Genomic DNA, 27,991 nt, shown 5'->3' with positions numbered 1-27,991 from the left:
GCAGGCTGGGCGTCCAAGCCAGACGGAGCAGCAACGACCGAGTGCCGAGGAGACCTACTACCTGCATTCAAGCCCACGTCTGAGACTGACCAGCTGCATGGTCTCAGGCGAGAGCCTCGATGTCGTTTCCTAGACATATAAAATGAGCACACTTGTTTCATAGAACAGAGGCAATTGCTGTTCCCATCTCTCTGGGTTACCGCGGGGATTAGTTAACATACACGGATAGTTAACATGCAGAACGTGTGGGGCAGGGGCAGAGGGAGTGGATCCCAGCCAGGCAGGATGGCCTCTGCTGAGCTCCAGAAGGGACAAGCCTCACGTTCCACAGAGGTCCTGTTTACAAAGTGGGCATACCGTAACCGTCTGTTCCTGGATCCTCCGTGTGAGGTTGCAGATCCTAGGTGTGGTCTTGGGTGTCAGAGGACAGGATGGAGCCCGCCCAATGCACCAATAAATCTCAAGAGTGCAGACCAAGGCCCACGGGTGCTCGGGACCTGCTCCACTGCTGGGAGCCAGTGTGAGGAATCCCGCCCGTGACAAGGTCATGAGGAAGGAAGCTGACATACGCAAGGCGTGCTCAGACTTCAGGGGCCCCTCTGGAAATTCCTAAGCATGTACCCCAACAAAAATCTGCCGGCTTTTGTGCTCTGCTTTTCCACTCTTCTGACATTTTCTGGAAAAAGTCAATTCAGGGCTTTAGTCTTCTGCATTTGAAAGAGTGTTTCAATCCAAAAACCCCTCTGATGGCTTTCTAGCCTGCCTGCAGGACTCGTACAGCTGCGCATGTGATTGTTTGAGGCCTCCTGACCGCAGGAGGCACAGGAAGCTTAAAACATCCTAGGAATGTAGGGGCTTCCGAAGAGTCAAAATCTTTAGAATAGGACTGATTAAAAGTTTCATTTGTTGAGTCAATGCTTGCTGCCAAATTTTCATATCCTTTGTTTTTAGATATAGTTGGTATATAGAAAAACAAGTAGTAGACCTTGTATTAGCAACATTAGATCTTTGAGTTAAGTACCTTCTTTGTTATAACCCACTGCGCCTTTGTTCTATAGAGATGTTAACTTTAGCGCTTTTAAGGAGATGCAGATTAAAGAAAAACACTTCAGGAGAAACAAAATTAACATTCATTAAGGAAGAGAGCCAAAAAGTGTTAACAAGCCTCTTGGCCAGAAGATAAGGTAAATCACCTGAGACCTTTTGTATACAAAATGATATACAGAAAGAATCTGGGTGGCGAACGCTACATAATTTTGTGTTACCCATTGATCTCCGTGTTTTATCAAAAGTATAAAAGGCCTTCTAAACAATAAAGGATGGGACCAGCTTCTGGGACCAGCGTCTCGGACCAGTTTCTCGGCCTGGTTTCTGGGGAATCTGGCTCCCCCTGTCTCTCTCTCTCTCATTTTCTCTCCCTTTCCCTCTCTCTGCTCTTTACTTTAATTTCAGGCTGAATTTCCATCTGGGGCGCGGAGGCTCGCCAGGTCTACTTATTTGCCCTGGCTGTAAAGACCCGCGTGAAAGGGAGCTTAAGGCGAGGCACCCTTAGATATTCAAGCGGGCGCCGGTGGCCCAACGTAGATGGTGCAAATTCCTTGTCTGGAGTTTTATTGGTCTTCCGCGTAAACCAAGCTATTCAGCCCTCTTCCTCCACTTAATCTTCCTACTACACTATAGTTTCTTAATCTAATCTTATATTAATAAATAAACAAGTCTTTCCACACCAACGCCATCCACCCTTCGAATTCCCTGGATCCACCGGGGCTGGACCCCGGCACTCCACGGCCACTAACCTTCCTCCAAATGTAGTCCACACTGGCCCTGCGGGTGGCCAGCTCAAGAGCCCCCCCGGCTCTATGAGTCGGGGAGAGTCTGCACTAGTGCCTGAGTGAGCTAAGTGGTAGAGGTCAGCTGTCATGAACTCAGCTGAGCAGACTTTTCTTGAGCCTCTGTCTCGGGGGGGCCACTATTGCTGGTTAGCCGCTTGCAAATACAGAGCCTCCCTGGGACTTTTTAGGAAGGACACTGTGTTATCAGGGCCTCATTGACCTTTTGACTGTGACTTCTCTCTTTGTAGGGATAAATACTCCACATTAGCTACCTTCATTGCTGATATCGCGTTGCTATACCTTGCTTGCCGAGTCTTTGTTGTTGTTTAGTGTCTAAGTCGTGTCTGACGCATTTGTGACCCCATGGACTCTAGCCCGCCAGGCTCCTCTCTGTCCATGGGATTTCCCAGGCAAGGATACTGGAGTGGGTTGCCATTTCCTTCTCCAAGGGATCTTCCCCACCCAGGGATTGAACCCACGTCTCCTGCATTGGCAGACAGATTCTTTACCACTGAGCCCCCAGGGAAGCCCTTGGTGAGCCCTACAGCTAGTAATGCCATCTACTTTCACCAGCAGACTCTGGGGTCCGTTGATGCTCTGGTGACAACCGCCCTCTGCAGCTGTGTCAGGGTGTCTCCTGAGAGTGAGCTGAGTGGGCTTGGTCTCTGATCTTGCCCTCCTGGGCAGTATCCAAAGTCACTTGGGAGCCCCTGTAGTGAAAGAAACAGGCAGGGCACAGCTCAGGGGAATAGGCCAGGATGCAATTAACCAGCAGACCCACTCTGCTGACCTGGTTTAAGCTTCTGCTCGATTCGGCAGAGGGTAGAGAGGGTTGGTGGATGATGCTGCCAACAGGAGGGCACATCCTGCCTCCAGTTAATGTGAGAAGGGGCCAGGGGTGCCTGCTTTTCCTCACCCAGCAGCAACATAGGTCAGCTCAGCTCTGTGGCAGTGTGCTTAGCCCATTTATGCTGCAGCACATTCAGGATGACCAGATGTCCCAGGGTGCAGGACTTTCAGGTTTGAAATCAGGACAAGCTGGTCACCCTAGGCAGATTTTAATAAGTCTGTTCTTTCATCAGGAAACCACAATTATAGATTCCAATGTAAACCTTTTCTCATATTTATAATACATTTAAGCTGCTGCTGCTGCTGTCGCTTCAGTCGTGTCCGACTCTGTGCTACCCCATAGATGGCAGCCCACCAGGGTCCGCCGTCCCTGGGATTTTTCAGGCAAGAACACTGGAGTGGGTTGCCATGTCCTTCTCCAATGCATGAAAGTGAAAAGTGAAAGTGAAGTCACTGAATCGTGTCCAACTCTCAGCAACCCCATGGACTGCAGCCTACCAGGCTCCTCCGTCCATGGGAGTTTCCAGGCAAGAGGACTGGAGTGGGGTGCCATTGCCTTCTCCAAATACATGTATACGTGAATGCATATACATAAGTCTCACATCTGTTACTTACATCTGCAACCATGTTGTCCATCAGGTAACTTAGAGACTTGCGAATGAATTGGTCAAATTCATCTAAGACCATGCTGTCAATGTAGTTGACATAATCCTTCCAGGACTGGCTTGTCGTATCTGCTCTGAAGAGTTCTGCATTTTCCTGCAAATAGAACCACATGGCTGAGTGCTGTTTCACTGGGTCTACCCGTTGCCTTCTTTAGCCAATTTATCCAACGACTTTTTGGACTACCCTTGTCCTCGCTCGCTCACTCATTCCACACACAGAGGTCTGATTTTGGCTTCCTGAATGTGCCAGCCTCCTCCTAGGCCAGTGTCTTTGTCTAGGCTGTTCCTTCCCATTCATGCCAGGTATGGCCTTCTTCTCCTTTTCCCTCCTTGATCACCACCCCCATTCACCTCAGGTTTGGCTCCTGTCCCTGCCCCCCACCTGCGTTCCCTCTAGTGACCCATTATTTGTGTCTGTAATGGCACAGATGACGATGCTGAATTATTCTTTTGTCTTTGGTCTGTACCTCCCCCTTGATGCCAAGCATTGCAAGGATAGGAATTGACTGTCCTTTACACAAGTATACCTCCAGCACTAAGCTGAATGTCTGGAGCAGAGCAGGAGCTGGTGGATGGATGGATGGATGGGTGAGTGAGTGGGTGGGTGGGTGGATGAGTGAACGGGTGGGTGGATAAGTGGGTGAATGGTTGGATGGATGAATGGATGGGTTGATTGTTGAATGAGCGACGGATGGGTGAATGGTATATGGATGGGTGGATGGATGGTTGAATGGTTGGGTGGGTGGGTAGATGAATCTATTAGACACTGAGAGCTACAAGGAAACACGAAGATGAACATGACCCAGCCTGTACCCTCAGGCAGTTACATTCTAATAAGGAAGAAAAGACACAGTCTTCAATAGCTTCAGCGTAAGGGAGAAAACAACCCTTCACAGGACTATTGTGGGAGTTGAGGACTCCAGCAAACGGACCTGATGACAAAGCCTCTTCCTGACCCTGAGCCAGTTTTCTCTCTCCTGTATTGTTTTCAATACATCTGGGAGTGTTAACAGGTTAATCAGTTAACTCTTTCAAATAACCTTTTTGCCATTTAACAAGTTAATTTACTGGAAACTTCTGGCACCAGGGCAAAGGAAAAGGACCTGGAAAAAAGTATTTCTTGGCCTAGTCAAGTCACTCCATGGGAGTGAGGACCTTCTGAGCAATGATTTGACCAAAAGAACAGCTCAGCAGACCCTCCTCCTCCAAGGTGGCCTGCTGGCCCCAGATTCAGCTACTCTCAGGAACCCTGTAGAAATATGTCACTTGTCCACACTGATTTATGTAAGGGGAGGAGGCTCTGACATCCTTAGAGGAGGACAGACATGTGGCCAGAGGATCGGGCTTCCAGGTGAGCAATCAGCAGAGTCTGCTCTTATAAAATCAGACTCCTGGATTAAAGGTTGCAGACATCCGGCGTTTTATGAAACCTCCAGCCCCCTGCCCACCCTGTTCCTTCCTCCCTGGCTACTGAAAGCACATGGGCTCTCGAAGGCCCTCCCAGGCATCTCCTCACCGCAACCATGGCCTGGATCTTCAGGCCAGCATCCTTGACTGCGGCATAGCGCTTGCTGAGGTTGGCCACCCTCCCGTCCAAGTCTAACAGCGCCTCTTTCTTATTGTCCTTCCTTTCAAACATTGGGTTGGCTGACCAATCCTGGAAGGAAAACATGAGCAGGAGAAAAGCGCCTGGAGAAAAAGCTTCCAGTCTCACTCCTTCCCAATATACCTTTAGGAGTAAGTGTCCCCACCCCAGGTGGGCCTCATAGAGGCTGAGGGACCACCAAGCACTGTTAGACTGTCTTCAATGATGTGACTCAAAACTAACAGGGGCCTTGGGGGACCACAGAGAGACCCCTGGGCCTGGAAGGAGCCTGCCTAGGGAAAGCAGTATCTGACCCTCTCATCAGGAACCACAGGAGCTGGAGGCGAGGGGACATGGAGGCCTGATCCAGAGATGTGTGTGAAGATGCTCAGTGTCCAGGACCAAAGGGACACAAGGGAGAGAATAGTGACAGGAGGAAGTGCCTGGGGACTGGGGAAATGCTGCTGTTTTCAGACTGAAATCTCCTTGGGAATCCAGGGGACATTAACAAAAGGAGATACACGTCTGGACACACGCTGGTGATGTGTCTGAGCCCTGGTTACAACCAAGGACTGTCCGCCTTTGGTCGGAGAGAACAGGGACAGAAAGGGAAGTCGTACCACAGACAGGCTTTCCAACGTCGTGGCTACGAGAAGGGGTGGCTGCAGTTTGAACTGTGACTCCCGCCAGATTTATATGTTGAGGTCCTAATCTCTAACACTCAGGATGTTACCACATTTGAGAGAGGGCCTTTAAAGAGATGATTCAGGTGAGATCATTAAGACGGGTTTTAATCCAATACCACTGGTGTCCTTATAAGAGGAAATTAGAACACAGAGAAACTGTGGAGTTCAAGACTCTTGAGAGTCCCTTGGACTGCAAAGAGATCCAACCAGTCAATCCTCAAGGAAATTAGTCCTGAATATTCACTGGAAGTACTGATGCTGAAGCTGCAATACTTTGGCCACCTGATGCAAAGAGCTGACTCATTGGCAAAGACCCTGATGCTGGGAAAGATTGAAGGCGGGAGGAGAAGGGGATGACAGAGGGTGAGATGGTTGTATGGCATCACCGACTCAATGGACATGAGTTTGAGTAAGCTCCAGGAGTTGGTGATGGACAGGGAAGTCTGGCGTGCTGCAGTCCAAGGGGTTACAAAGAATCAGACACGATTGAATGACTGAACTGAACTGAAGAGGACGCAGGGAGAAGACAGCCATCTTCATGCCCAGGAGATAGGCCTCAGGAGGAACCGAACCTGCTGGCACCTTGACCATGAACTTCTCACCTTCCGGACTGTGGGACAATAAATATCTGCTGTGTAAGCTGCCCAGTCCTTTGCTATGGTAGCTAGAGCAGATGAATATAGAGATCTTTCTAGACTACTGAAAGAAAAGAACCATATCAAAAAATCCTTTATTTGGACAAGCTAGGTGAGATCCAAAGAAAGAGCTTTAGACAAGCAAGGACTCAGAAAGCAGGTCATCAACACATCTTTTCTGAGGCAATGACTTGAGGAAATAGTCCAATCAAACGAAAATTGAATCAGAAAAATGTGGGGTGAGCAGTGGCTTTTGCCTACAATTTATTGAGTTACATCTAAGTGGATGGTGATGAGAAGAACGTGAGCTATAATGTAGGAAAGAGTTTCATACCGAGATAAGCCAAAGGTGTCTCGACACAGACGAGATGCTTTCTAATGAACAGATTATGATGGCCCGTGGCAGGTGTCTGTAGATTTGGGCCTTGATGACAGACCATGTTGGGGAAGGGGTGCCAGGGAAGGCTATCCCCCAGTTTTCTGGATCGGGCTTGAGAGAAAGGACCCACGCTGCTCTTCATTGAATGATGAACATGTTCCCAGCAGGGCTGAGTCTTAGCACCTCTTCCCTGACTGCACCCTCATTCCTGGTATCCGCCTGGCAGAGGGTGCGGCCCCCATGTTTGCTGAGCTCAACACAACCAAATGGAATGGAACTCTGCAGAGCGACCTGGGGCGTTTCTGCCCTGGAGCCACCCTGATGTCAGCGTTCTGTGGCCCTGAGCCTCACCCAGCAGGTCCCTGCTGCCCTGGGCACTTTACGTGAACATCCCCGAGGGGCCCGTTTCCCCAGGACTCTCTCCCAGGTCCCTATTTAAGCCCCACTCTGGGGCTTCCCAGGTGGCACTAATGGTAAAGAACCCGCCTGCCAGTCCAGGAGACATAAGAGACTCGGGTTTGATCCCTGGCTGGGGAGGATCCTTTGGAGAAGGGCCCAACCATGCACTCCAGTATTTCTGCCTACAGAATCCCATGCACAGAGGAGCCTGGTGGGCTGTAGTCCACAGGGTCGCAGAGCCGGACACGACTGAAGCGACTTAGCACACACACGCACACTGTGCTTTGCGGGCTACTCACCTTCATGGCCTGGGAAATCCCCTCTACGTTTTGCTTTGCTTTTTGTATTCTGTTCTGCAAGTTGTGGAGAATTTCTCGCATCTCTTGAATGTATTCAAACACACCTGAGAGAGAAGCATGAAGGGATCTTACAAAAGGAACGATTTAGCAAAGGCTGACTTGACAATCATTATTGTGACACAGCTCTGGGCAAGTCCTTCGGCCTCTCTGGAGCCTGAAGCAGAGAAAATGGTGGAGAACTTCCAGAAAGGTAGCACAGAGGGATAACACACAGCATTTGTCCCTTCAAAATCAGGACCTCCCCATCCCCAAGTGGGCAGATCACTGATTCCACAAGAACTCCAGATGCTCGACGGGTTGGACGCCCCCTCTGTCCCTCTCACTCAAGTTTAACTCCAAGGGAAGCAAATATTGCCTTCACACCTTCGCCATTCCAGAACAGTGTCGTCTCAGCATTCAATAATTTGACATCGATTGCTTCCAATTCTGACTTTATCAGTGGAAATTCTACGTCCTTCACGGTGGTCTTTATCTGCAAAACAAGGGCTACAGTTTCAGGGCATTTGTTCCAAATGCACACAGATTTAAAATCGTCTCCCGGTAAGGGTGTTTATTACTCAATACCAACCAAACCAGCTACTGTTAGTGTGATTTAACTGTGAATTATGTGCACAAAGTTCAGGAGATTCCAACTTTTAAAATTATTTTTTTTTATCATCAAGGATTTATGTATATGCTTAACTCTGAATCACTTATGTTATGGGATAGAAAGAGGAGGAAATTCACTAACGCAAAAACAACGTGTATATAATCCAAAACTTTCAGTCATGTCCAACTCTTTATGACTCTGTGGACTGTAGCCCGCCACGCTCCTCTGTCCATGGGGTTCTCCAGGCAAGAATACTGGAGTGGGTTGCCACGCCCTCCTCCACGGGATCTTCCCAACCCAGGGATAGAACCCGAGTCTCCTGCATTGTAGGCGGATTCTCTGCCACTCAATCACTTGGGAAGCTTAGAATCATAAAAAGGGAAATCAGAGGAATACACACTGGTAACTGGGACATTTCTGGGGCATTTCTCAGAACATTGCCTGGGCCATGATTTAAGGCTTAAAATGTGATTATACAGAGGAGGTCCAGGATCTGTGGAGAAGCCGTTCCACTAGTTAAAGCATCAGAATGAACTGCAAGGGAGGTTCCACACAGGCTCAATCTGGGTCTGCCCCGAGCTAAGAAATTCATGCAACGGTTGAAAGCATCAGTTCACAGAATAGAAAAACAGATGGAGGATGTACACAGTTTTTTAAATATAAATTATTCTTTTAAATAATAAGCACCATTTGTGCTTCAGAACATTGTCCTATCTGGTAACATTTTGATTTACACGTAAGGTTCTCAAGGCTAGGTCTATATAAAGTGAGGGATGTACATAGAAGTTAAATTGCACGTTAGATGCTATTTGCCTTTCAAAATAACCCTTGACATATACTTAGTACTTTAAATGGAGCCCCCTCCCCACCCATGTCCTCCTTTTCAAACAATTAATTCCTAGAAAAGGTATAGTATGGGCAGAGAAATAAAGCTGAATGGCTCTTACCAGTGGAAAGCAGACAGAAGTAAAAGAGAGTACTGACAGGATTATAAAGTGAGTCAATGTGAAATTTTGATTCCGTGTATCAACCTTTGGATATTAAACAGTTACACCAATAGCTCAGACAAGAGCTAAATAGTATTACCCTTTTGTGATTGCCCAGAGTAAACAAAGCTCACGGTCATGGGATCCACTCAATATGCCCTGTGTAGTACTTTTCAACAGCTATGTTATAAATCTACACCTTTAGGACATTTTTCCCAGACATCTCCCTCACCCCATCCCCAGCAGATTCTTTAAAGCTTCACCCCCACCTCCACTCTTGCCTAGCTCAGGCATTAATGGATATGAGCAGTCTGGGGGCCTGCGGTCTCTCTCGACAACAGAAACTATGTTAAGAATAAGAAGCGCATTTAAAGGCAGTATCCCCAGCCTTTTCGGCACCAGGGACTGGTTTTGTGGAAGACAATTTTCCCACCGATGGGGATAAGGGGAAATGGTTTTGGGATGATTCAAGTGCTTTGCATTTACTGTGCAGTTTATTTCTACTATTATTAAATCAACTCCACCTCAGGTCATCAGGCATCAGATCCTGGAGGTTGGGGACCCCTGATCTAAGGGACCCCAGGAGCATCCCCAGAGAGGGAAGCCAGTATCAATACTAAGGGTCATTGCAGACACTTAGCTCCAGGTCCTGTCTAACATTGCCTAACATTTGTCCATTCTTGTCCAACATTTTTGTTTGAACAATGTCATTCACTGCTGAAGCTAACATGCTTCCCCTGCATGTGCTTGGTTGGGGTTTGTTTGGAAATACAGAAGTGGAAGATAGTTTTCCGTTTTATTCTAACTAATATTTGTTGGATTTTTTGTTTGTTTCTGATTGCATCATTCTTAAAAAAAACCCAAAAGACTCTTGCACTGAAAGTAACCCATGAAGATTTTTCCATGTGACTGCATCTCTAAGGCTTCCATTTTTCCTAAATGCCATGGCTGGGGGCGCGTTCTAGGGAATGGATGAACACGACCTTCTTTGAGCCTGAAGGTTGATTCTGGAGGAAGCTAATTCAAGGACATACACTTAAGGCAGGCCCTGGGATTTCATGGTTCACAGGCCACGGTCAGGGCCTCTCTGGCCATCTGCTCCCTTCCTTCTGCAGCCCGAGTTTCTGCTCGCTCTGGTTTCTCTGCTGCCCCAAGACTCCAGTGGTAAATGAGGCTGGGACCCAATTCCAAATTCCCAGGGTTCGGGCTTCCCGGCTGATCCTGCCAATGCAGCGGACACAGGTTTGATCCCGGTCAGGGAAGATCCCACATGCCATGGGGCAGCTGAGCCTGTGAGCCACAGCTGCGGAGCCCACGGACCCAGCGCCCGTGCTCTGCAACAGCAGAAGCCAGCGCACCGAGAAGCCTGCAGACAACCAGAGGAAGCACGTGCACAGCCACGAAGGCCCCGCACGGCCAGGAGTGAGCAACATCCAGTTCAGCTCAGTTGTGTCGACTCTTTGCGACCCCATGAATCGCAGCACGCCAGGCCTCCCTGTCCATCACCATCTCCCAGAGTTCGCTCAGACTCACGTCCATCGAGTCTGTGATGCCATCCAGCCATCTCATCCTGGGTCGTCCCCTTCTCCTCCTGCCCCCAATCCCTCCCAGCATCAGAGTCTTTTCCAATGAGTCAACCCTTCGCATGAGGTGGCCAAAGTACTGGAGCTTCAGCTTTAGCATCATTCCTTCCGAAGAAATCCCAGGGTTGATCTCCTTCAGAATGGACTGGTTGCATCTCCTTGCAGTCCAGGGGACTCTCAAGAGTCTTCTCCAACACCACAGTTCAAAAGCATCAATTCTTTGGCGCTCAGCCTTCTTCACAGGCCAACTCTCACATCCATACATGACCCCAGGAAAAACCATAGCCTTGACTAGACAGACCTTAGTCGGCAAAGTAATGTCTCTGCTTTTGAATATACTATGTAGGTTGGTCATAATTTTTCTTCTTGGAGTAAGCATCTTTTAATTTCATGGCTACAGTCACCATCTGCAGTGATTTTGGAGCCCAAAAAAGTAAAGTCTGACACTGTTTCTACTGTTTCCCCATCTATTTCCCATGAAGTGATGGGACCAGATGCCATGATCTTAGTTTTCTGAATGTTGAGCTTTAAGCCAACTTTTTCACTCTCCTCTTTCACTTTCATCAAGAGGCTTTTTAGCTCCTCTTCACTTTCTGCCATAAGGGTGGTATCATCTGCATATCTGAGGTTATTGATATTTCTCCTGGCAATCTTGATTCCAGCTTGCGCTTCTTCCAGTCCAGCGTTTCTCATGATGTACTCTGCATAGAAGTTAAATAAGCAGGGTGACAATATTCAGCCTTGACGTACTCCTTTTCCTATTTGGAACCAGCCTGTTGTTCCATGTCCAGTTCTAACTGTTGCTTCCTCACCTGCATACAGATTTCTCAAGAGGCAGGTTAGGTGGTCTGGTATTCCCATCTCTTTCAGAATTTTCCACAGTTTATTGTGATCCACACAGTCAAAGGCTTTGGCATGGTCAATAAAGCAGAAATAGATGTTCTTCTGGAACTCTCTTGCTTTTTCCATGATCCAGTGGATGTTGGCAATTTGATCTCTGGTTCCTCTGCCTTTTCTAACACCAGCTTGAACATCAGGGAGTTCACGGTTCACGTATTGCTGAAGCCTGGCTTGGAGAATTTTGAGCATTACTTTACTAGCATGTGAGATGAGTGCAATTGTGCGGTACTTTGAGCATTCTTTGGCATTGCCTTTTTTTGGAATTGGAATGAAAACTGACCTTTTCCAGTCCTGTGGCCACTGCTGAGTTTTCCAAATTTGCTGGCATATTGAGTGCAGCACTTTCACAGAATCATCTTTCAGGATTTAAAACAGCTCAACTGGAATTCCATCACCTCCACTAGCTTTGTTCATAGTGATGGTTTCTAAGGCCCACTTGACTTCACATTCCAGGATGTCTGGCTCTAGATGAGTGATCACATCATCATGATTATCTGGGTCATGAACATCTTTTTTGTACAGTTCTTTCATGTATTCTTGCCACCTCTTCTTAATATCTTCTGCTGCTTTTAAGTCCATACCATTTCTGTCCTTTATCAAGCCCATCTTTGCATGAAATGTTCCCTTGGTATCTCTAATTTTCTTGAAGAGATCACTAGTCTTTCCCATTCTGTTGTTTTCCTCTAATTCTTTGCATTAATCGCTGAAGAAGGCTTTCTTATCTCTTCTTGCTATTCTTTGGAACTCTGCATTCAAATGCTTTATCTTTCCTTTTCTCCTTTGCTTTTCACCTCTCTTCTTTTCACAGCTATTTGTAAGGCCTCCCCAGACAGCCATTTTGCTTTTTTGCATTTCTTTTCCATGGGGATGGTCTTGATCCCTGTCTCCTGTACAATGTCACGAACCTCATTCCATAGTTCATCAGGCAGTCTATCTATCAGATCTAGGCCCTTAAATCTATTTCTCACTTCCACTCTATAATCATAAGGGATTTGACTTAGGTCATACCTGAATGGTCCAGCGGTTTCCCCTGCTTTCTTCAATTTAAGTCTGAATTTGGTAATAAGGAGTTCATGATCTGAGCCACAGTCAGCTCCCGGTCTTGTTTTGGCTGACTGTGTAGAGCTTCTCCATCTTTGGCTGCAAAGAATATAATCAGTCTGATTTCGGTGTTGACCATCTGATGATGTCCACATGTAGAGTCTTCTCTTGTGTTGTTGGAAGAGGGTGTTTGCTACGACCAGTGCATTTTCTTGGCAAAACAAACCCAAATTCCCAGGGTTCAAGGAGAGAGAAACTCATTGGCCTCTTTTGGATGAGGCGTCTATGGTAGGCTGAATAATGGCCCCCAATGATGGCCGCTTCCTAATTCCCAAGACCTGTGACACTATGTCACGTCACCTTTGGCAAAAAAGAGGGTTTGCAGAGTGATTCACTTAAGGACCTTGACGTCAGGTGGGCCCAACTGGATGGCAAGGTCCTAGTAAGAGGGAGCCGATAAAACAGATGAGAAGGGAGTGTGACATGCTGTGATCAGGAGCGGGGGTGCTGTGATCCGCGGGTGGCGTGACGTGGCCTCCAGCCCAGGAATCCGGGCAACTGTAGGAGGTGGAAAAGGCAGGGACAGGGATTCACCCAGAGGGAGGCTCCAGCCACTCATCCACAGAAATGCACACCCTTCTGCTCCACGTGGGGCTCATACACCTTTGTCCTAAACAAAACCCCCCCAAATGCGGCGACCAAAAAAGCAATGCAGCACCAGCTCACCTCGTTGTACCAGCCGACAATGAGCTCCAAGTTGCCCACGAACTTCCGGAAGGTTTCGTGCTGGGAGAACAGGTTCTCAGCACTCCTGGGGATGTCCTGCTGCTGCTGAAAGCTCAGGTACTTGACCTCTCTCAGCACGGCCACCAACTGAGGCGAGTGAAGAGGACAGAAGCGGTCAGGTCTCACAGCACAGCACTTGGCAGCACACGTGTGGGTCTGTCCCTGGGAGGCTTCTGCAGCCCCCAGGGGGAGCTGAGGGGAGCTGGGGGGAGGCCCCCCTGGGGGACAGGCTCTGCTGGCAGGATCAGGATGCCCCCTTCCTCCAGCTCAGTCCTTGAGGCCCTCACCTGCCCCCGCCTTTCTTTGAGGTACTGATCGCCACCTCCTCATGTGAGACCTGTTACGCTAGTTTATTGCTCCCTCCCTGCTTCTCCTGGCCCTTCCACCACCGCCTGCCCCCTTCGCTCTCTAGGAGGCAAGCTCCAGAAGGACAGAGATCTTTGTTGGTTCGCTAATTTATCCCAAGCACATACACAAATAAGTGCTTAGTAAATGTTTGTTGAATGAAAGAACAGATGTTAGTGGAAGAGACAGTTCCAGAGGGAAAGTCACACGTGGGGTCCCTGCCTTGCTGAAATCACTGCTGACTTCACAAGCAAGGCTGACACGCTTGTGTGGGGCCATGCTTGTGAAGGTCCAGGCTGCTCCCAATTCTGCCCTGGCACATGGCTAACTATCTGGTTTCAGCCCCAGATGGTGTGGCTTCCCTCCAGCATCCCCAGCTTGACCAGGGGGCTTATTTATTCAGATCCTACAAAGACCTTTTTTTTTTTTTTTAAATTCTCAACCTGATGGTTCTTCTTGGGACCCTATGAAACATGGCCCAGCTTTAAAACAGTACACTCATTCAAGCTATATTCAAGGATGCTATGATTGTCTCATATCTTAAACATATCCCAGGCACACTTCAAGCAACACTTCAATAATAAAGCTTTAGGGTAAATGTGACATAAACGTCAGCCCCACAGATTTGTGCTGTCAGGAGGAGGGGGTGAGCCTCAGAGCTGCATGAGCTTGCCCCGTGAGGAAGCAGATGGCACCCACCGCTTTGCTGAAGTTGACACGGATGAGATTGGTGACAGGGTCCCGCTGGATCAGGGGCTGCCCCAGGTTGAAGTGGCAGTCCTTGTCCACCCCCGCCACCCACTGCTGGTAGATCCTCTCGCGGTAGCTTCTCAGCAGCTCCATCATCTCATCATATTTCTGGTAGATTAGCTTGGCCTCCACGCTGGACATGACCCTGGAATCAGAATTAGGGGGAAGGTCAGATACTGTCTCCCATGGGGCCTCACTGGCACCCCAACCGAGGCTTTCAGACCTCGGGGTGTTGCAGCAGCCAGCCAGCTCTCTTGTTTCTTTCAGGTTGAGACCCTGAACATACAAATAGATGATGCCCTATGTAGGTAGCATCTAATCCAGAAGGTCAAACGCTAACCCTTGTAATATTGGCCCCGAATGGCCATGACTTGATTCATAACCTCCAGGCTTCCCAAATTCCTCTCTTCTCTTCCAACTTAGGACCAACCAGAGAGCCAGATATGCCTTCCAACCAAACACACAGGACACCCTTCTCCTGCCCCGAAGCCAACAGCCTCCCTCGTTCTGCTGTGAGCTCTCGTGCTCATCCGCCTGCCTTCCAGGCTCTGCCAGACACAAGTAACAGTGGCCAACTCCCTGCTCTGGCCAGCTGTTCAGAGTAGCGGGCATGCGCTCCTGGGGTCTCTCCCGGGACCGTGCCCTGGGAAGGAAAGGTTTGGCCGATGGGAGGCGTGGGCCTGCCTCGGAGTGGGGACGGAGGAGCGCTGCCAGCCCAGGGCCCTCACTCACGGGTGGTCAATGTGCTTCAGGTCCCTCATGGGCGCCTCCAGCCTCTCCTGCAGCTCCAGGCTCCACTTGAGCTGCCCGGCCACGGGGGGCATGTTTTTGTGAATGGGGGGGATGTTGCCGTCTGCTGAGGCCGCGATCTGGGCGTCATACAGGATCTTGGTGTTGTCCAGCTCAGTGTCAAACAGCTCCAGCATGACCGAGTACCTGGGCACCACCTCGGCGAGAATCAGAGGCCGTTCCAAGAGGCCCCCACACATGTGCAGAAGCTGGAGAGAAAGGAGTGAACCTTCTTTGCTGAAGGGGCCCTGCTGGGGGGGGCTCATCCCCTCCCCCATGCCCGGCTTCATCCACGGCTTGGACATTCCTGTGGGGTCAGCCTTCAGAAGTAGGAAGACGAAAAAAAAAAAAAAAGAAGTAGGAAAACACGTGCCTTCAACACCAGGAAGTTTCCTCTGTGTAGCAACTGGCTAACCAGCTGCTTCTATGATTTCCATCTTGATGTATGCTGGGTCCCCACATACTCAACTTATAAACCAACAGTACAAACTAGGTTCAAGGTCTAGAAAAAGATTTGTTTCAGGACCAGGAGAAATCAGAGTTTGGGCAAAGAAGATTTAAACAGTTAGGAAATAACCATTTTAAAAAATTGGGGGAGAAAAGCAGCTATCTATATAACCAGGGCTTGCGCTACGACGGGATTGAGAAATATCTTTGTCATGAGAATTATTGGGAAGACCACTGATCCTCAAGGACCCACCCAGGCAAGAGAAACCACTCGGGAAGCACTCTGAAAAGTGCTCTGGGGGAAAAGAGGTGAGGGGCAGGCTTGTCTTACACTACGTGGGGTCCCTGAACCACTAAACTTGCCAAACGCTGGTGTGGGGAGGAGCCCATAGGAGCGTCCCGGGGCTGCCATCACAGAGCACTGTGACCTGGGAAGCTTCAACAGCAGACTTAATTCCCTCACAGCCTGGAGGCAACAAGTTTTAATCAAGGTGGAAAAAGCTGTGCTGCCTCTGAAGGCTCCAGGGGAGAGTCCCTCGGTGGCCAGCAATCCTCGGCTTGTAGACCCATCACTGGACCCTCTGCCCCCTTCGTCATGGAGCCATGTTCCCTATGTATGTCTGGCCCTGTGGCCTTCCTCTTCTTCTGACACAGATCCCAGGATCACTGGATTAAGGCACAGGAGGCCAGTAGGAGGCCCTCAATGAACATCTCAATTACATCTGGGAGAGCCTATTTTCAATAATTCACAGGTCCTGGGGGTCTGTACCTCAACACTTCTCTCTAGTGGACTCAGTTCAATCCACCAACCAAGGGCCCCATGCTCAGCCCTGGGTTGACTGGGTGGAGGTGGCAGAGGGGATGAGGATGGGGTTCAAATACTGTGCGGGTGCCCAGGGCAGGAAGTGCTGACTTCCAGGGAGTGCTCAGCCCGGGGGCTTTACGGAGATTACAGGGAAAGCTTGGCACACTCACAGGCCGTGACCACAGAGGTTCAAGCATGGGCTTCCAGAGTCCTCAAGGAGCTGGGACAGCTCAGGTGCCCATGGCCTACCAGCCCAAGCACCCCGACCTGATTACTGCAGCAGGGGTCGTCACCTCACTCTGAGGGCAGTAACCATGCCTGAGAACCCTGCACGTAGCGAACTCATCACACTGAGGGTCTGAGAATGCTATGCACTCACATTCGCTAGACAAACAAAAAGCTCATAGAAGAGAATAAGGGAGGATCACCTGGATGTTTTGGCTGCGGTCCTGGCTGGCATCAGAGGGTGGCTCAAGTGGCAACATAGAGGCGAGTTTCTTAAAAAATCCTCTCACAGTGGTGGGAGGCCTGGAGGCAGCGGGGGACGGGGCTGTGCCTGAGCACTGGGGAAGGGGCCCTTACTGCAGCCTGCAGAGAGTAGCCATGTGGGCTGGACAGTGTGACACGTGCTGGATGTTTAGGAAGCTCCCAGCCAGCCAGGGGTCACCAGGGAAGTCCCCACGCCTGCCTGAGCCCTTGGACCCTGAAAGCCTGGACCCAAGTCTCAGACTTGCCTAGTTTTCAGTATGAAAACTAAGACCACTACTGTGTCTAAAAGTGGCCTTTTGGGGAAAGGGTGGAATAGTGGCTGCTGAGAATGCAGGAGAGATTTTTAGGTCCCTGAAAGTCAACGAGAGCGGCCACTGACTCCCGGGCAGACGCTGTGACCCCGAGTTGCTAACCACGACTCCCTGCAGTGGCGGGGGGCGAGTGCTCCCCACACACGAGGTCGCCGGTGTCCTGTCTGAAAACTGCCACAGAGCAGTTGGGAAAAGCGCATTCCATTGCTTGACAACCCTCTTGACTTTTTTCCTCCCTCTTCCCTTTATTTCACGCTCACATGTTTTCTGGCCCCTGGCTTCTGGGAAGGAGGTTAATTTCATTTTCTGTCAGGAGGAGGTTGTGTGGAAAATTGCTCTAGAACCTTCCCAGCTGCGTGTGAATTACTGACAGCGAGAAATAGCATCCCGGCAGCTGGGGAACACGCAGGGGGTCAAGCGGACGGGCGGGAGGGCACCCCAAGGGCCTGTCCTAATTAGAGCGGAGGATTGTCAAATGGGAAGAAAATGCTCTTCAGTATGGGAAGGAAGATGAGCAGATGGAGACAGGGATAGTTTACGAGAGTCTTCCTGACTTATTTTCTTTCTCATCTAACACAAAGTCACGTGTCTGAAAAGGACTTTCTCTTGCGGAGTACAGAAGCTGATTTAGGCCACGGCGGAGTGGGGAAGTGCCTGTGAAAACACCCAGGGAGTGGACTTCAGTCCCACACGTGCCACCCAGAGTTCCTTCTTGGCCAGCTCCTCCCCTCCGAGGCGGCACCTATGGTCTCTGGCGACGGCGTGGACACCTCAACCCACCTCGTTCCCCATCACCAAAAGACAGCACAAGGTGGCACCCAGCCTCCAAGAGGCCTGAGGGCGAGCTTCTCCTGGTTTCATCCCCACCACAGGCAAGAAGGGCTAACTGGTGCCACAGTCCATCAGCTCCAGCATCGTCTTCATTCTGGAGACCCCACCACAGGGGAGGACCGGCATTTCCAAATGGAGGTGCTGGCTGGCAACCTTACTTGGGACCCTTTGCACTTGGGTAGCCCTGGGGCTAACAGCCTCTGGTTCCCCCCTAAGGTCTGCCAGGGAGTCAGCCGGGAACAGCTCCACTGCCTCAGCGGGGGGCCGGTTCCCTCCATCAGGAAAGCCTGGCTTTGCACTGGGCTTGGTTCTGCGTCAACCCGAACCAAGCACCTGCCCTCAGGGAGTTTATATTCTAGTTGGGAGGACGACAGACATGAAGAGATCAGCACACAACAGATGCCAGGGAGAGCCAAGCATGAAGAAGGAAAACCAAGCAGGTCGGTGCTGGCAATGGCGGCGAGGGGAGAGCTCCCGCTGGGAGGAGGAGGTGAGTGGGGGGCCTCTGCAAGGAGGTGCCCGAGGCGGCTCCAAGGGGAAGAGTGTTCAGAGAAGGGGACAGCAAGGAGGCTCAGTATTAATTTGCATTCATTGATATTTCGCCTGGAGCACCAACTCCATCCAAGACTTAATTGATCGTTTCACTGGCAGAGCTTCAAGTCCTCAAGCATTTCTGCTTTAGAAATACTCAAAAGGCAAAGGAACATCCTGGCAGGTCGGCACCAAATGCTGGCTGCCTCGTGAACTTGGACCGGGAAGGTCCAGGAACCCATCTCCATGTGCCCCCTGCCCCCGATATGCTCGCTGCTGAGGGGTCCTGTGGGAGGGGCGCACTAACCAACAGAGGGGACCAGTGTCCAGCTCCTCACAGCTCCAGCCAGTTTGACCAGTGACAAAGGCCCCTTGTGGTTTTAACTTGCACTTTCCCGATCATTTGCGAGGCCAGACCAACAACCTATGCAAGTATTGGCCGTTTGGGTTTCTCTTTCAAACTGACGGTCTCTAGGGGCGTTAGTGCTTTTCTGCAATCTGGTTGTTTTTTTTTAATGTTTTCATAAGCATTTCCTTTTTCTAACTGTACAAGTGCTATACACCTAACCCGCACAACCTGGAGACAGTAGAAAGGTACACAGAAGACAGGAAAATATTAGCCGTCACCCCACCACCCAGAAATGACTCCCTGTCATAATACTGTGTATTGCATGTACAGACACAGAATACTGTGTATTCTCGAATCTCAAATGTTAAGAAAGAGTCAGTGTGGTTCAGCAGCTCAAAATGTGGATGTGTTTTATTTTTTAGAGCAACTCTGCATCTAACTTGTGCTCCTTATATGAGTAATGAGGGAACTGAATCAAAGAAGGACAAATGGAGAGCAGGACTCAGGATAACCCCACGCTCACTTTCCTCTCTTAAGATGAGAGGTAGCAGTAAGACCCCCTCACAAGCTACTCAAGGTTCCGACTGCTGACTCTCTAAGGCACTAAGAAAGGCTGCTGTCCCTTTCTGGGCCTGGCTCTTCACCTACAATCTCCAGACTGCATGATTAGACCGATTCTGCAACCGTTCACTGGAAGGACTGATGCTGAAGCTGAAACTCCAATACTTTGGCCACCTGATACAAAGAACTGACTCATTGGAAAACAGCCTGATGCTGGGAAAGATTGAAGGCAGGAGAAGGGGATGACAGAGGATGAGATGGTTGGATGGTATCACCTACTCAATGGACATGAGTTTGAGTAAGCCCTGGGAGTTGGTGATGGACAAGGAGGCCTGAAGTGCTGCAGTCCTTGGGGTGGCAAAGAATTGGACACGACTGAGCGACTGAACAACCGTTCTCAGCATCACGGAGCCGGTGTGACGAATCCTGTCAGGGCACACTCCCCACCCGCACCTACCTTTGCACTGGACTCAATAGAATTGCAGTCATCAAACCCTTGGCAGAAGATGGTGGCCAGCCTCCTATCCAGATCTTGAATTTTGGTCTCGAAATCAGCGTAGTCATCATCAAAACTCTGGAAGCAAATTAAATCACCAAGCTTAGAACCTTGACCAGCATGCAAAGCCGGGAGCGGGCGCACTCTAAGCCCACCCACTGGGATTCAGGTTACTTCTCAGCAAGTTCACTGTCATGAGGGCAGAGTTCTTGTGCTGTCTTTTTTCCGCCACACGCGCTCCCCTCTGCATGCCTTCCCACTCTCGGAGCATTTGTCGTTGACCCTGCCCAGGCCCCCTAACTTACCGAATCTCCGGGGTCCAGGGGGTCATATTTGCAGTCGGCGAAAACCTTCACCAGCTCGAAGACCTCATCATAGATCTGGGCCACCTGGCTTCCGAGAATGTTTCCCCTCACGCCCCCGAGCTCAATCTTCTCCAGCTTCAGAAACTCGATGGCTGTTTTATAAAGATCCTGGTGGAGGAAACCCCCACACCTTCGTCAATTCAGTTTCCTGACTGACCCCCAAGGGGAGGAGCCCCTGGGCCACACAGCAGTCCGGAGGGGCCCTCTGCTTATCAGTGTTAATGTTCTCTAAAGCCGTTTCAGAGATGCAGACAGAGGGACTGAAGTAAGAGTCCTGTGACTAATCTCCCAGTTGTGATCACGGAGGAGGAGGAGATGAAGGTCGGGATCTTGTCCTGACCCAACACTGGGTGACATGCGTCTCTAAGTAAAATCACACTTTACAGGGGCCCCACTTCCTGGGCTGTGGGAGGAAGCGGTCAGAAAGGCAGACGGTGGTCCCTCACAGCCTCCTGTACTGGGCGCCTGATGGATGTTTACAGGTAAATCCCACTTGCTCATTCCCTCCGAGACTTGCCTTCTCCAGCTCCTTTAGCCGAGATGGTACCTTTCTTTCCAGGATCGCTGGTTTGGCATTTAACCCCATTCAGTCCTACTGAGCAATCTATTACTTCTGTCTGTAGCTCTCATTTCCCCTTTGAGGCCCCCAAATCCTCATTGAGGACCACAAGCAGCCCCTGTGTGCCTGATCCGTGCTTGCAGGGCGCTCCAGCCCTCCCCTAAGCCGGAGACGAGGTTGGTGCCGTTTCCCACCAAAGATCCAAGGTGTATCGAGATATGACCCAAGCGAACCTACTGGAAAGTAGCAGCGTTGCCACGCCCCACATTCTGGGCCCCCCACACCAGAGGTGGGTGGCGCAGCTGGCATGGCCCGTCGGGCAAGGGTGGGCAGCATGGCCGTTCCCCGCTCTTTCCCTGGCAGCCCCTCTTTTCCCAGCAGCTCCATCCCGATTCAGAATCTACAGTGTAGGAACCAGCAGCTATTTGGCCAGAAACTCGGCTGGGGCCCTCAAGTTCTCGGGCTGGGCGCCTTGGGGCGTGAAGAAACACTCTGTGACCGAGATATGGCATCTCAAGGGGTTTCCTGCTCTGCCTCCCAGAGGGTGTGGATGGGAACCATAGAGGCCTTCCCAGAGCCCCGGCTGACAACATCCCTCAAAAAATCACTGCCCAGTGGTTCAAGGATCCACCCCCCAACCCTGTTTTATTTTTTTTAAATAGTGTAACATGTGTACAAAGTATATCTAAAAAAAGAGACCCCCTACAGAACACAAAACAAGAAGGAAAACCTTCCTGCACTACACATGCCTTCACCTCTTACCCCTTCTCCCCAGAGGAACCTGTTCTGAACCTCTTTAAAAGTGTTATTTGTCCTGTGTGGTTCCATGTATCCCATGTCGTTCCATGTATCCAAATAAGGTCCTTCTGCAGACCTCAGCTGTGCTAATTTAGCCCCATTCACCCTCTCCCTTGGCCTGCAGGCTTCCTGACCCAGGTCAATGAACTTGTCATTAACCTGCTTGTGGACAGAAGGCAGGAGAAAAGGGGAAAGCAACTGAAATGGACCGCTTTGTTCCGGGTTGCCAGCTCTGGGCCTGGTGGGGGCACCCAGGGACTTGGCTTCCTCCCTGGGGAAGCTGTCACACAGGTGTTTGGGTGTGACTTTTATTTCCCTCCTGGCAGCCCATGTGCAAGCACGACAAGGACAGAAGACAGTTCTCCTGAGAGGGAGGGGAGCCAAAGTCCACTTTTACCTCGATGGTCTGGACGCGGCGGAAGAAGGAATTTATTCTGGAAAAGGCAAGAGAAGAAGGGAATTCCCAAGGCACCGGCTCCTTGTTCTTCTAGGACAGAGAGAGAGAGAATGCAGGTCCATGGGGTGCCATGGGGTCCACACCACCCCAACTTCTTTCCCCTCATCCGCTGTCCACAGCCCAGGCTGTACCTTGAAGAAAAGCTTCATGTTTGCACAACAGAAGTCGTAGGCCCGGTACAGCTCCTTCAGGACATTCACGGACAGAGAGATGCCGATCAGAACCTCCTCAATTTCCCCCTGCAGGCCTTTCAGCACCTCCTCGGGGCTCAGGAAGGTCCGCGTCTGGGCGGAAGGGAAGATGTTCCCAAGTTGAGCCGGAGAGGTGACACCCAGATGATACCCAGGTCCACAGCTACATGGTCAGTTAAAACGATCCTCTTGCCCTGCCCCAGGCCACTAGACCACTTCTTCTGACACACCCGCTGTCCCTTAGGCTCGTGGCCTAGCCAGTCTGCCCACCCAGGGCCAGTTGCAGGGCCTCTTGGCCCAGGCCAAGGTCACGGCACCACCAGACTCTGGAGGCAGATGATGAGGGGCCCAGAAAGGCAGTCCTGCTCTGGCTGCAGGACCCTGGGCCACCGCGTCCCTCTAGGCCGGGAGACAGGACCACGAGCCTGATTCTCACTCACTGTGGTAGCCCAGGGCCCAAAGCTGCAACTCAGACCTTGGAGGCTGTGAAACGTGTGCTTGTGAAATGGAAGAATGAAAGGGAATGGGTGTTGTCAGAGGAGATAAACCCCTCAAAGCCCCCGGCTGAGTCTTGGGGTGCCGGGACTCAGTGAGCAGCCTCTCTTTCATTCCTCCTCCCTCCCAGCATGAGGCAGGTTGGGTTAGCTCTGCCCAGGTCTTGGGAGAACCCTGGGTGGCCACCCAGGGGGCCCTAGCCTTAGCCTGGAGCCTGAAAATTCTTGCACCCACATCTTTGCCTGTTTTTAAACTGCTGGGGAACATGGACCGGGATGCAGGGTGGGATGGGGGAGGGGAACGCTGAGGGTGGGGGAGGGAAGGCCCCGGGGCCTGGGGGCTACCATGTCGATGAGCTGGTTGCAGAACTCCTGCAGTATGACAATGATCCTGGAGGGTGTGTTGTAGTGCTCGGAGGTGGCCCAGATGAAGCAGATGGTGTATAGCACCTTGGTGATGAAGGTTGGGAGCTGGGGAGAGATAGGCGGGCAGGCACTTGGTCACAGCACCTCAGCTCCCCACTCCACACGGCTCCAGGAGGGGGAAACTCCAAGGGCAAGAAGAGATGCCCCCACCCAGTACTTGTGCCTGACCACAGCCAGGAAGCCCGCAGCCCCTTGCTGCCCCAAGACACAAGCCCAGAGCCTGCCAAGCCAGCCAAGGGACCCTCTCCAGCTGATGTACCGCCGTGAAGTCGGCCTGTTCCATCTCCTCCAGCAGGATCCGCAGGGGCTTCAGGTACAGAACAATATCACTGGCTTCCTTCAGGCCTGCGTGGAGCAAGAACAGGGGCTCATCCCCACGGGAGCAGAAACTGGCCCCCATCCCTGATGGTGAGAAGTGGTGACGGGCAGCTCAGTGTGTTTACAGACACCTGCTCCCTCAAAGGGTGGGACTCCAGGAAACTGCTGACGGGGGGAGGCAGACCCCGCCTCATCCCCAGGATTGGCAAGGGGCCTGCCCAGGAGCTGCTGACCCCTTCCTCTGGTGGAGGGGGGACATTCTCATAGGGCCACCCGCTCACCTTCAGTAACATTTGTGTACACGTTTTGCAGGGCTGGCCAGTAGCAACTTTTGGCTTTTTCCAGGATCTCAACTATTTTATTCACTTTGGGCCTATTGAGCTGCAAAGGAGAAAAGGAGATCAAAAAAAATTTTTTTTTTTAACAGACCCCAGATGAAGCCTGCCTGACCTCCAGGCCGGCGCTGAGGGATCCATCCGGGTTACCCGGGTCCCCTCGGGGAGGCTGGGTGCTCAGGACTCCAGTGGGTGCCCGGCCGCCGGGGCAGAAGAGCCATCACCTGCTCATAGATGTACTTGAGGTTCACCAGCCGGGCATCCCAGAACTCAAACTCGACTCGGGGCAGGGGGTGCAGCCCGTCCAGCAGGGCCTGGGCCGAGTCCTTGCTCAGCACGTCCCGGATCTGGTGGGACCAGTCGATGATGATGGTCTCGATGGCGTGCAGCAGCGAGTTGTCCAGGGAGGAGGGGATCCTGCAGAGCCGAGGGTTGGGGGCGGGTGGGGGACGCTTTCAGCTACACCCGCAGGCTTCCTCCAGCTCCATCCTCAATGGCCCTTGGCCGGGACAGAGCCTGAAACAACACTGGGTCTTGTCCGGGGTACCAGTGCCCCCCAGGAAAGAGGATGAGGGGAGCCAGCTCTGGAATAAAATCCACGTTGCGCCATGGCTCCCAGGCAGTTCTGATCGGGTCACCACAGGGTGAGTGTTGGGGGCCTACAGGGCCCGCCTGTGTGATGAGCCCTGCAGGAGCGCTTGCCCTCTGAAGGGAGTAAGGGAGCACGCGGGCACGGCCACAGCTTCAAGAGCTGCGCACACCATGCCATTGCAAACGGCGCTTGGGCAGGTGCAAGGTGACACCTGGGGGTCCTCGGGCTTCTGGGGGGTCTTTGGGCAGCCCCAGCCTCCACTCAGAAATGCAGCCTCCACCTGCTGCAAACCCCTTCCATGCCCCTCACTGCTCCTCAGTACCCACGCCCTGAAGCTGGGGATCCCCCGTCCTGTGTGACCCTAGATGACGTGACGCTCTTGGCATGCCAGGTGATGCAGGATCTAGAGCCTGTGTGCGATGGAGGGGGAGCTGGAGCACGGGGGTCCAGCCGTTGCCTAGTGGAGTCTGGGGGGCTCCAATGCCCCGTCTCAGACTCAGCACCTAAAGGCACAGTCCTGCCCCCCTGGGCTTCAGCACCAAGACCAGTTTGTGGGGAGCTTGCCCTGAGGGTTCAGGGACCACCCCCCCTCCAGCTCCCCGACAGGGCCCCGACCTCTCCATGGACTCCAGCGTGCCATCCAGACCGCCCAGGTGCTCCGGGATGGGCAGCAGGGTCTTCCCCTCGATCTTGCCACTCATCACAAACATCTCGTTCTTCAGCTTGCGGACTTGCTTCACAATGTCCTCTGAGACCACGCTGGGCCAGCCGCTCATGTTTTCACTTTGGTTTAACAGTGAGTAGAGGACCTGAAAGGACAGGATTCTGTGGCTCTGCTTGAGCCTTCTCACCTGGGTGGGGGGACACCCAGGAGGAGTGGGGTCCTTGGCGACCCAGGACCCAGGGGAATCGAGCCCTTCTCCCTTTGAAGAAGGTGGTGGGGCCGGTCAAGGTGCGGAGACCGGTGATGAAAGCCTCCCCTGACCGTGTCTTTTTTTTCTGTTCTTTTAAAAAAAATACTGATTGATTGATTTGGCTGCATTGAGTCTCAGTGGCATGTGGCAACGCATGGGCTTAGTTGCCCTGTGGCATGTAGGATCTTAGCTCCACAACTACGGATTGGACATGAATCCCTGGCATTGCAAAGCAGATTCTTAGAAGCAGATTCTCACTGGATCACCAGGCAGGCCCCCCTGCGCCTGTGTCTTTGTAGGGGCAAAGCCATCTCCACACTCTTGCCACGAGAGCACACACTCCTGGCTGAAGGCAGACGTTCCTTGCTGCCTGGGGGCGCTGTTATATGCTGAATTGTGTCCCCTGATTCACATGTGGGAGCCGTGACCCCCAGCACCTCAGGATGTGACTGGATTTGGAGAGAGAGCTTTTCAAGGGGCAGTTAAGGGGAGCCCTAACCCGGTATGACTGTCGTCCTTAGAAGACATAAGGACACATGTGAAGTCGGCCATCCACAGCCAAGGACAAAGGACTCAGAACCAGCCCTGTTCACGCGTCGACCTGGGACTTGCAGCCTCCGCACCGGTGCTTTGTCAGGGTTGCTTCCCTGATGGCTCAGGGGGTGAAGAATCTGCCCGCAGTGCAGGAGACACAGAAGTGGATACACCCTGGGTCGGGAAGTTACCACAGAGACACAAAAGGCAGCCCACTCCAGGATTCTTGCCTGAAAAATCCCACGGACAGAGGCCTGGCGGGCTGTAGCCTGCAGGGTCTCAAAGGGTTGGACACAACTGGGCGACCAGTTTTGGGCCATGACAGCCATCTCGGGGGAGGTGAGGGGAGGTTGGTCTGGGTCCTGACTGAGCTACCCCTGTGGCCTGAATTTGTACAAGGTGGGGACGCCCACTACCCCCATCTCAGAGACGAGCTGAGCGATGCCTAGGAGAGCTAAGTCACTGGAACTCTGGCTGGTCCAACTGTCCAGAGGGGACTGCACCTTCCCCACCTGCCGACAGTGAGGAGGCAGGGCAGTGGGGAGACATGTCAGACAGCGCTTGCTTTCCCCTTTCTCTGCTCCAAGTCTCAGAATTGGGAAACCCTTCTACTGCATCTTGAATGGGCCACACCTTTCGAGGCTGTGGGCAGGGATTGTCCCCCGTGCAGTACGGAGGGTCTAGTGACTTCAAGATAGACAGGTGGTGGCCAGGGCCACTCAGCCTTCATGCGCACAGCATCACTTGGAGGTCTTGTTAGAAAGCAAGTCAGTCTCAGTGGCCAGGGCAGCCAGACCTGAGCTTTCTAATACCTGACCTGCTTGTAGGCAATGTGGATGTTGATCTGTGGACCCACCCCTGATTAGCAGGGTTCAAGGCCACGCACACAAAGCATGGGAAGCAGGCGTTGCTCCTCCTGAGCCCCCCACTCCCCCCACCCCACCACGAGGCCCGGGTGTGTCTACCTCCTCCACAGTGGCGATCAGCTGGTCCACAGGCGTGGGGCTCATGTCCCCGTAGACCAGACATTCCTTGCAGTTGTCCTTGCCGATGTTCTCAGGTCTCTTCTTGATGAAGTACACCCCTTTGGACTTGAGGGAGGCCGGGAAGCCCAGGCAGGGTATGATCATGCCGGCAGGGTTGAGCGTCAACACCAGAACCAGAACATCTGGCTTCTCGAAGAAGTCGGTGAACAAAGCCATGTTCTCTTCCATCCCAATCATTTTACTCCACTTGTCCGGCTTGAACTTCAGGATGAGGGAAGTGACACTCTCCATATACTCCAGTCTGACGTCCGGGGGAATCGTCATCTTGATGTCCGCTTACACCTGTTATGGGAACAGAGACACTGAGGCAGCGGCCATCTCCTAGGGAATCTTTACTTCCCACCCATCACTGGAACCGCCTGAAATGCCCATTCCGGTCGATCAAGAGAGAAAGAAGGATCGTCGTGCAGACACTGCTTCCAGCTGGGGGGTGGGGTGGGGGTACCAGGAGCCTGTGTCCTGTTCTAGCTGGACAGCCGCCCTCTGCCTGGCTGTAGGTGTCACTGTGGAGCAGGGCCACCGAGCACTGTGTCTGCTTGAGTTCACCGTGACCATCAAGTTAATGGGCTGGGAAAGGCAGAGATGGCCCCTGGGGAAAAGGCAAGGATCATCGCAACAGAGTCTGAAGGGGAGGGGATGGGGAAAGGAAATGTCACGGAATGAAGTGACAGAAGGGCCCGGATGCAAGATCCCGGGAAGAGGACATCACACTCCTAGGATGCCAGACAAAGGGGGTGGGCCCGATGAGCGGGTGAATTTCATGTTCTCCCCATCCTAACAGCAGCTATAGTGTACCCCAACGTTTGCCCTGCCCTTCAGCGTCTCTTCCACCCTCTAACCCCCATCACGTGCCCATAAAGGGATTTCCCCATGGACCGCCACTCACATTCCCTCTGGGAGAACCCCTTGTAGCGCTCTTGTAGGGACAGGGTTAACTGGAGGGGGGGGACCCCCTTGAAGCCCCAAAGAACCAAGACAAACGAG

General features: G+C 51.9%; 1 protein-coding gene across 1 annotated transcript in view; it reads right to left on the bottom strand.

Moving 5' to 3' along the window:
- The window catches only part of DNAH17 (dynein axonemal heavy chain 17), a 97,509-nt gene extending 70,238 nt beyond the window's left edge, over positions 1 to 27,271 (bottom strand). Inside the window, exons 1-17 of the mRNA XM_068977691.1 lie at positions 26,927 to 27,271; positions 25,129 to 25,322; positions 24,146 to 24,338; positions 23,868 to 23,967; positions 23,528 to 23,613; positions 23,188 to 23,313; positions 22,289 to 22,441; positions 22,098 to 22,184; positions 20,284 to 20,451; positions 19,940 to 20,056; positions 15,102 to 15,367; positions 14,319 to 14,514; positions 13,215 to 13,361; positions 7,753 to 7,861; positions 7,330 to 7,433; positions 4,863 to 5,003; positions 3,297 to 3,440 (exon numbers count right to left, since the gene is read on the bottom strand). Of these exons, the coding sequence (XP_068833792.1) occupies positions 3,297 to 3,440; positions 4,863 to 5,003; positions 7,330 to 7,433; positions 7,753 to 7,861; positions 13,215 to 13,361; positions 14,319 to 14,514; positions 15,102 to 15,367; positions 19,940 to 20,056; positions 20,284 to 20,451; positions 22,098 to 22,184; positions 22,289 to 22,441; positions 23,188 to 23,313; positions 23,528 to 23,613; positions 23,868 to 23,967; positions 24,146 to 24,338; positions 25,129 to 25,322; positions 26,927 to 27,271 (2,676 nt within the window). The remainder of the gene's footprint in view (positions 1 to 3,296; positions 3,441 to 4,862; positions 5,004 to 7,329; positions 7,434 to 7,752; positions 7,862 to 13,214; positions 13,362 to 14,318; positions 14,515 to 15,101; positions 15,368 to 19,939; positions 20,057 to 20,283; positions 20,452 to 22,097; positions 22,185 to 22,288; positions 22,442 to 23,187; positions 23,314 to 23,527; positions 23,614 to 23,867; positions 23,968 to 24,145; positions 24,339 to 25,128; positions 25,323 to 26,926) is intronic.
- Between the last annotated feature and the right edge of the window lie 720 nt (positions 27,272 to 27,991).

Source organism: Capricornis sumatraensis, chromosome 8 (genome assembly GCF_032405125.1).
Source record: "Capricornis sumatraensis isolate serow.1 chromosome 8, serow.2, whole genome shotgun sequence".
Lineage (NCBI taxonomy): Eukaryota > Metazoa > Chordata > Mammalia > Artiodactyla > Bovidae > Capricornis > Capricornis sumatraensis.
The sequence above is the reverse complement of the archived record's forward strand: the minus strand, read 5'-3'. Positions and strand labels throughout refer to the sequence as shown.